An 8,385-nucleotide genomic window follows, 5' to 3' on the forward strand; every position below is an offset into this window, starting at 1 on the left:
TGAATTGAAATGTGCCAGTAAAAAATAATGTGGGGTATGGGTAAGGTTGGGCATCGTTTGAATTTTTATGATTCCAATTCTTGTCAATTCCTAATTTCGATTCCAATTAGGTAAAAAAAATAAAAATAAATAAATAAATAAAGAACAAAAAATCTTAGATATCATTCAAATTTATTCTAACTCTTATTGCAAAATATTTCCTTGTTAGCTGAATACTATGAATGAAAATCAACAGGCTAAAGAATACTTACACAAGGATGAGTGTGCAGCAGAGAAAACAGCCCTTGAGTCTTCTTGACTTGAATGGTTTAAAATCACATTGAAAGTGTAGTTTGTTATAATAACAAAGGTGGATTCCAGGCACATTTTCGGTAGGACAAAAAAAACTACAGCCATAGCAGGATGCCTTTGTCCATGGGTGTTTCTCAAACGGAAGGCTGCATATCTTGGCTGCCACGTCATCAAACGTCGCTGAAGGCCATCTCAATCGCAAAAAGCATGTTTTTTTTGGTTTTGGTGTAAATTACTCACTAAACGCTAAACTGCCAATAATGTAAGCCACCGGGAGACTAGACGGCTGTGATTCATTGTATTGCATTAATAGAAAGCCAAATAATATAGCTAATGATTTGTAATACAAAGTCTTTTTCCAAAACTAAGTTTTATTAGTATTTTCGTGCCGTGGCGGTGAGGGCGGGAACATATGTGACGTAGCCACACACACTTACTAGACTGTCTCATTCTAGCGTTTAATGCCAAGGAGGACTCTAGCCTACAAGACTCTGAAGGACTGAGCTAGGAAGGACGCAGCCTTGGTAGGATGCAGCCTTCCGTTTGAGAAGCACCCCATATTATTGATTTCCTGCACGTCATAAGTTATTACTTCTACTGGGCTGTTTTGGACTTTCTGCGCTAGAGCGCCCTCCTTTTGAGTATGAATTAACCATGCACTGCATGAGAGTGTTTAGCGCTCAGTAATGTCCCATTTCAGGAGCTGACAAAATTACGATTTAAAATCAGAGCATAGCTCACATTCACTAAAATACTGAAACGCTAATGATGCTGATTCAAAACGACAACGCAGGTGATTGACAGTCAAAGCAAAGTACGGTTTGAACGCCCCGCCCCCAAGCTGAACTGGAAGTTTTGATTGGTTTTGCAACCGAGTCAGACCTGTCTGTTATTGGCTGAAGCGCAGGGCTCCACCCCAGGAGTTTGAAAAGTGCCGGTCAAACGCCAGCTCACCCTGTTTCTCCATCGGTGCCTTCTTTGTCCATGTTTTTTTTTGTAGCCTACTTTGTACTTTTGGTGAAAAATAAATGTAGCGAAGTTGAATACTCAAGTAAAAGTAAAAGTACCACAATTTAATTATACTCAAGAAAGTAGAAAACATTTAAAAATGTACTCAAGTACTGTAACGAAAGTATTTGTAATTAGTTACTTTCCACCTCTAAACTTAATGATTGCTATCGGGATGTGAAGAGACTTTCAACCAGCACAACAAAAATTTTTTCTGAAGACAATCACCTATTGCACCTTTAATATCATAATGATTTTTGGCTTAAAATTTTGACCCATACAATGTATTGTTGGCTATTGCTACAAATATACCCGTGCTACTTAAGACTGGTTTTGTGGTCCTGGGTCACATATAGCAAAATGAATATTCACTAAAATTAACATCTCACTCCCATCTACCATTGGTTGGACAAACACATAGACCCGCCTCCGCCCCCAAACTCACACTATTGATTGATCCAGTGTTGCCGAGTTGGGCTGGTCAGGACACTCAAACAAATAGATTGCTAACAGATAATACTTTTCAGGGGAATCAGATTATTTCTTGTAGTTGACTTTGCATATTAAGATGGTATTATATTTTGACATCAAAAAAATTACATACTTCACCTTTAAATTAAAAGTGTTACATTTTCTCCCAAAGGTTGGTTTTCTTCCAATAAAATTGACATTTATCCATTCAAAGAGGTTAATTTTCAAGATTTGTTTAAGGATGAAAAGTCACATTTGATAAGTTCTGTAACGGTGCCTGCAGACATCAGGAGTTACAGTGTATCCTGTTGCCTGGGGGCTGAAATAGAGAGTGAGTGAGAGAGAGAGAGAGAGAGAGAGTGTGTGAGTGTGTGTGTGAGAGAGAGAGAGAGAGAGAGAGACAGAGAGGTATTCTGGGAAAGGTTACCATCAAAGATTCATATACATGTCTCTTTTGAAGAGCTGTCTTTGAAAGAGATAGTGAGATGTGTGTTCTCTTCACCTGAATGGACACAACTCCCATCCATGGACTATAGGACACCATCAGGAGCCATAACTAATACACAAAACAGAATATAGACAGATTAATAAGCAAAATAAAATATTATTATATCATAAAGAATATGAACCTAGTATTCAAAGACATGATCAATACACATCAAAATTTTGGTCAGTGAAATATAAGAGTGCCCATGTCTTAGAAATGTACTTTCATGTTGGTTTCATATGGATTTGTACTGTAAATTTTTATATTATTTTCAACAAAGGATTTAATTTATGACTGTCAAATGATAAAGATATTAAAAATGTAATGTGGTGTAACCATTAAGTAAAAATTAAAATAATGTATGTTGAAAAAATGAGTCAGTTTTTTTTTTAACAAATATTATATTATTTTTTAATATCATTATGTTTTAGGGAGTTGCACCAAGTGGCATTTTACAACCAGAACTAACCTTGCTTTGTCATAAAAAGGATAAATGATATGATATTTTAAAAGACTTAAAAAATTATTTTTTAAATATATAAAAAAAAATTCTGTATGTATTTACATGCATCACATGACTTTAATTTTATCAGACATTTTTCATTTTAAATAATTAAGCAGCAAATGTTTATGTGTGTGTGTGTGTGTATATATATATATATATATATATATATTCCCTTATAGAAATAATAATAATAATTTTTAAAACTGTTTTTATTTATATATTTAATTTTATATTTATGCATTATAAATTGCACATTTACCTACTCTATGATTTGGTTCATAATCAAACAGCATGCTGAATAAAATCTGAGCCCTGAGTTAGATGTGAGATGTGGTAAACATTCCTATAATGACCTTGCACGTTCCCTTTTAAATAAAGTAGTACCAACTAATGCAAGTTCTGACTAAACAAGAATAGAACGGCGAGGATTTTTGTTGTGATGTGCTAATTGCAGGGCTTTATGCATCGTAAGTGGTTTTGTTTTCAAAGGAGGACGCCAGTGCTATGTTTTGAGGACCCCTTTTCAGAACATGACGGATAGCGCTATTTGCAAACTCTTTGCACCTGCTAAGCTGCAGGGTGTTTGGCCAACCCACCTGCAGAAAGCAAGTAAAATTTTTCATGACAAATACTCATGATTACCTAATACATATCACACACATACAAATTCTACCCAGGCAGAGCGTTACACCATTCCATGCATCAAAGTGAGAGGAATGGCAAAGCGGATTCAAACTTGTTGCCACCAGAGGGGAGGCATTTCCATCGCCTTGGCAACTTGCCACGGATGTGAAACTATTTGAAGGTGGACTGCTGCGAATAAGGGACATTACGGGACGGGTGCCGGTCGGTCTGTGGTGCGAGACCCATGAATCTACCATGAGGATTATGGGAAAATTGGCTGGCACACAAAATGAATGAAATGAGTTAGACTAAACGGTGGATTCATCCATGTTTCATAATCAAAAACCTCTTCTGGAGAATGCTTGAATGAAAGACGCCTACAGAAGAATATGTTAATGTTTGTGACTCTATGAGCATTGGGTGTTAAGGTGACTGATCATGAATGAGTGTCTGGACTCAAAGTATTTGCCTGGAGAACAATATACTGCTCTTTCAATGCTGTATGAAGTTTTCAAACAGTTCATACGAAGTTTACAAATAGATATAGACTGATTCTTTTCTATATAAGTAATGCTTTAGAAACAGGCTTTTCCTACCATAATTAGAGCATTTTTTTAATTTAGCTCATTGATGTAGATTCCAAGTATCCAGTCATGTTCATGATGATCTTTTTAAAATACGTATATATATTTTTTTTTATGGCAACTTTATAGTCATCAACAGGCTGTTACTTCATGTTCAATTAGAAATATAGTTTTTATACAGGAACAGTGTCACAAGAATATTGTTTTGTTTATTATATATAAATAGTATAACCTATAATAGGTAACTGACCCCATACTGTATATAGGGCATGTTGACACAAAACATCCACATGCGTGCACTGATATTTTTTTTTTCTTTTCTCATATAGGGAGGACCAGGGCTCTTTTAGTTCATATTTCTCAGTATAGTTTTTTTTTTTTTTTCAGTTTCTGAATAGATGCATGTTCTCACACAACATGGGGTAAGTTGTGACAGTGGAATCTGCCATTAAACAGTCTAAGATTTCAGCTAAACAAAGAGAAAACATCATTAAATTCATCAAAACAATTCATTAAACAGCAAACGTGTACAAGGTCATGTACAAAAATAATTTTTTTTGTTAATGTCACATTATGAAACACATGACAATTTGCCCCAATAGAAGCTGCGCTGATAAGAAACTGATTAAAATCCCTTTTCCTGAGAACACAGTTCAGTCTTTTAAGGTAAGACTTTACAATAACGTTCCATTTGTTAAAATTAACTACATTAGTTAACATGAACTATAATGAAAAGCATAACATCTTATTACGTTAATTCCAAACTTCACTAATATATTATTAAAATCTAAACTAAAATTAACTAAGAATGAATTGTATTTTTAGATTAATAAATACTGTAACAAATGTATTGCTAACCGTTATTTAATATTAGTTAATGCTTTAACTAATATTTAACTAATTGGACCCTCTTGTAAAGTGTTACTACTTTTAGTTCAAATTTGCCTTTTTATCTAGTTGTCCCTTAATTAAATAGTAATGTTTTATTGTGCTTACTTGACACAAAAGCTAGCAAACATTTAATTTTTTAAGGGCAGAAAAAAAAACTGTTTTAATTTAAGAGGGGTTTAAATGTTTTCATAATTCGACTTTTGGGTCCAAATGACGAGTTAGGCTACTGAGATAGCCTATCTGTGACAAATCCCCAGTGTGACTACCTGCCCCGGTCTCTGCTATGCTATTTTAAAGCTCCAAGGCATACATTAGCCTACTTACATTATAGCTACTGACTTGCTAAAAATGTAGGCTAACAGTGGAATGATTTTGTTCATAATTAACGAATGAAAATCTTTGTACCTCTTTCATTATTTCTGTTTTGGAAACACACATGCAGATATCCACACGCGGTTAAACGCACACGGACACACACACACACAAACACACAGACGTTATTTGCGCTCGTGCACCTCCGCAGTTACAGGTCGCGCGCTGCTCCATCATCACGGGAGCTCGTGACTGACCGGTTTCTCCTCGCGCAGGACTGTCAAAGCTCGAGCGGTGGCCCCTCCCCTTTTCCTCTATATATGACCAGCCTCAACTCATCCGCTGTTTTACACTGTGCGTTCCCACTCAGAGAGGAGATGTGGTCAGGATAGAACTGCGCTCCTTTTCTTGCGTGCTCCAAATTGCGTTTTTAAACGAAACCCTCTTGTTGCGTCCCGCGCACGTTTGTTTCCCCCCTTTCTCGTTTAGCTCTTTGTGCTTTTGTTTATTACAATGAAGGCCAGCGCACCGGTTCGCCCTCATAAGGTTTCTTCTGGCTCCAGTCAGCTCTCCTTGCGTTATTTGTCGGAGCGCAGCCGATGCAAAATGGAAGAGGAGGATCTTTTCTGTCTGCAGTACGACATGAACGACTGCTACAGCCGACTCAAGCGCCTGGTGCCCTCTATTCCGCAGGATAAGAAAGTCAGTAAAGTGGAGATCCTCCAGCATGTCATTGACTATATCCTGGACCTGCAGCTGGCGTTGGAGACGCACCCGGCTCTCCTGAAACAGACGAGCCCACCCGCCTCCACACGGACCCCTCTCACACAAATCAACACAGAGCAGGTAAGCAGGACCAGAAACCTCCGTGAATGTTCACTAAAACAACTGTGGTGATACTGACTGTGCACGGTAGCCTCGTTGCGCACGGAAGTGACAATAGTGCGTGTTTCTATGAACTGCACCAGACCAAATATGATGCTGTAGATCAGACTGCTGGAGGCCTGTTTCCTTGTTCTTTGCCGAAATGTAAAAACATTAACATTTTCTTAGTGTCCAATTTTATTTATCTAATCTTAAAATATATAGCCTAAATATGTAATGTAATGTAATATCATCTTTTAGCTATGTAGGCATATATCTAAACCTTTGTGTGTGTGTGTGTGTGTGTGTGTGTGTTTGTGCATATTTATTATAGCTATATTATCTCCTGTATGATCATTATTATTTTAAATGACTCCATGTACAATAGCTTATTGATGGTTATTGTGGCCCTCATGTCACCTCACTGTTAGCCGCAGTAAGAATGAACGCGCCTTTTTCTTTTGCTTTCAGAGGACGACGGGTGTCAATAAGGAAGACTCAGTTTTATGTCGCTGAAATGTTGCACACCGGTGAGTACATGAAATTCAATATAAAATATTCTTAAAGGACTCATCCCATGGATCATGTAAGGTTACGTATAATAATTCATCCGATCCTAGATCGGTTCTTCAGCACTTCTGCGTGTAGGCATGTGTCTTGTTTTTATGGATAGCCAAATACTGCTTTTAATAATAATTTAATCATTTAAAATGATTTCTCATCACAGTCCGTGTCACACATTCTTTCATTTGTAAAACATGAAATGGCTGTTAATTCATACAAATCATTTGATACTATTTTAAAATAAAATTGATTTCTATAAAATGCACTTTTTAGAGTGTTGCTTCCAAAATACTGTCACATTTTTGTTTCTAAACCAATTATCATCTCAATACAAAAAAAGCATCTACATTAAAACACTCCATGTGTGTTAATCAGCCTGCATTAAGACTATTTCAAGCTTGAACACATGCAGCAGTGGAAAAAGCCAGAGAAATGCTTTTCATTACCCAGAATCCACAACCTAAGAACAGGGCTGAACTGTCACGATAATTGGGTAACAGACTTCTAATGGAGCTGGCAGTACATGCAGCTGCAATGTCTATTATTAATAGAGCAGTGACAGTAAAAACCACATAGATCGAAGTTATTACCGTAATATTCCTGTTAGTATGAATGCCGGTTTTTGTGGCAATCTGTATACTTGCGCTTTCCGCTCTGGCTGGACTGTAACTCTGGTTCCTGGATGCTGGCAGCCGCTCGAACCCAGCTGTAGCTTGCGCAATAACTGTCCACTCTATGCTAAGAGGGGGGTTAGACGGTAGCTACAGAGTGAAGCGTCCGAGGCGGTTGGCCCGCAGCTGTGTGTGGGAGCGCGTATACGCGTGAGGTTAGCGGTCCGGGCCCGCGTAGCACTGCGCTTGTTGTTTGACCTGGTTTGTTTTGGGTTGTTGACCAAGCATGCCCTCTGTTTTGTGGGTGGTGCCAGTCAGTCTGGAGCACACAGTTCACACACCCCTTCTATTCATTCCTCTCTCACAGGTGTGCACTGAACCCATCCAAAGCCAAGCCCAGCTTCACCAGGGAATCCAACACACACCAGGCCCAATCGCAGGGGAGCAGCACTGAAACTAATAGCTACTAAATCAGAATATGTAAACATTTTAACGTTAGCTGTCAAAGATGCGGTGAAGCCAGCCAGATTTCTCCTGTGCCCATTCTGTTCTCTCTCAGTGGGGGATGCGCTGAATTTGGACAGAGAATCCAAAGCCCTCACCCCCCTTTCCACTGGAATTCCAATTGGAACATAACTAAAGGCACCTCAGATAAAAACCCTGCATCTAATTTGACTAAAAACAGCAGACTGTAAAGCTTTATGAATCAAAATGGAAATGTAAACATCTGACGTCTTTGTTAGGTGATTTGTGTTGAACAGGGATTTCCCTGCTGTTTAATATTGTAAAGAACTACGATAAGTGTTGACTTAAATAATAGTGTACATAACAAGGAGGATGTTCTATAAATGTATGTGTAAGAGAATATATGTTCAGCCAGCTGATTGTAATTATTCTAAAATATTTTTTATCAAAAATGTTTTGTTCTGTAAATATTGTGTTTTCACATAAATGTAGTGAATGATTACATGATGTTCTGCTAATAAAGGTCTCACATCATAAACTAATTTGCTCGTGCTCGGTTTTCTGTCCGTTAAATTCGTTTTGTGAGCACAATTACTAAAACATATACAATAAACTGTAACTGGATTCCTGATGCATGAATATATTTAGAAACTGTTTCTTAATTGCTAAAGGCATGGGATAATACTTTTCATCTATTGAATAAATTAT

The 8,385-nt window shown here is 37.5% G+C and overlaps 1 protein-coding gene across 1 annotated transcript; it reads left to right on the top strand.

Moving 5' to 3' along the window:
- Positions 1 to 5,493: 5,493 nt before the first annotated feature.
- LOC107748665 (DNA-binding protein inhibitor ID-4-like) lies at positions 5,494 to 7,648 on the top strand. The gene is made up of 3 exons (XM_016563569.1): positions 5,494 to 6,019; positions 6,509 to 6,567; positions 7,580 to 7,648. The coding sequence occupies exons 1-2, from the start codon at positions 5,687 to 5,689 to the stop codon at positions 6,551 to 6,553; spliced, it is 378 nt and encodes a 125-aa protein (XP_016419055.1). The 5' UTR covers positions 5,494 to 5,686; the 3' UTR covers positions 6,554 to 6,567; positions 7,580 to 7,648.
- Positions 7,649 to 8,385: the final 737 nt, after the last annotated feature.

The sequence above is a fragment of the Sinocyclocheilus rhinocerous genome, unplaced genomic scaffold, assembly GCF_001515625.1.
Source record: "Sinocyclocheilus rhinocerous isolate Xijiao unplaced genomic scaffold, SAMN03320098_v1.1 scaffold491, whole genome shotgun sequence".
Taxonomy (NCBI): domain Eukaryota; kingdom Metazoa; phylum Chordata; class Actinopteri; order Cypriniformes; family Cyprinidae; genus Sinocyclocheilus; species Sinocyclocheilus rhinocerous.

Bases quoted from the DNA above. Each gene is read 5' to 3' on its own strand.
- LOC107748665 (XM_016563569.1), top strand. From the start codon at position 5,687: ATGAAGGCCAGCGCACCGGTTCGCCCTCATAAGGTTTCTTCTGGCTCC. The intron at 6,020-6,508 runs GTAAGCAGGACC...TTTTGCTTTCAG, and splicing joins CACAAATCAACACAGAGCAG to AGGACGACGGGTGTCAATAA.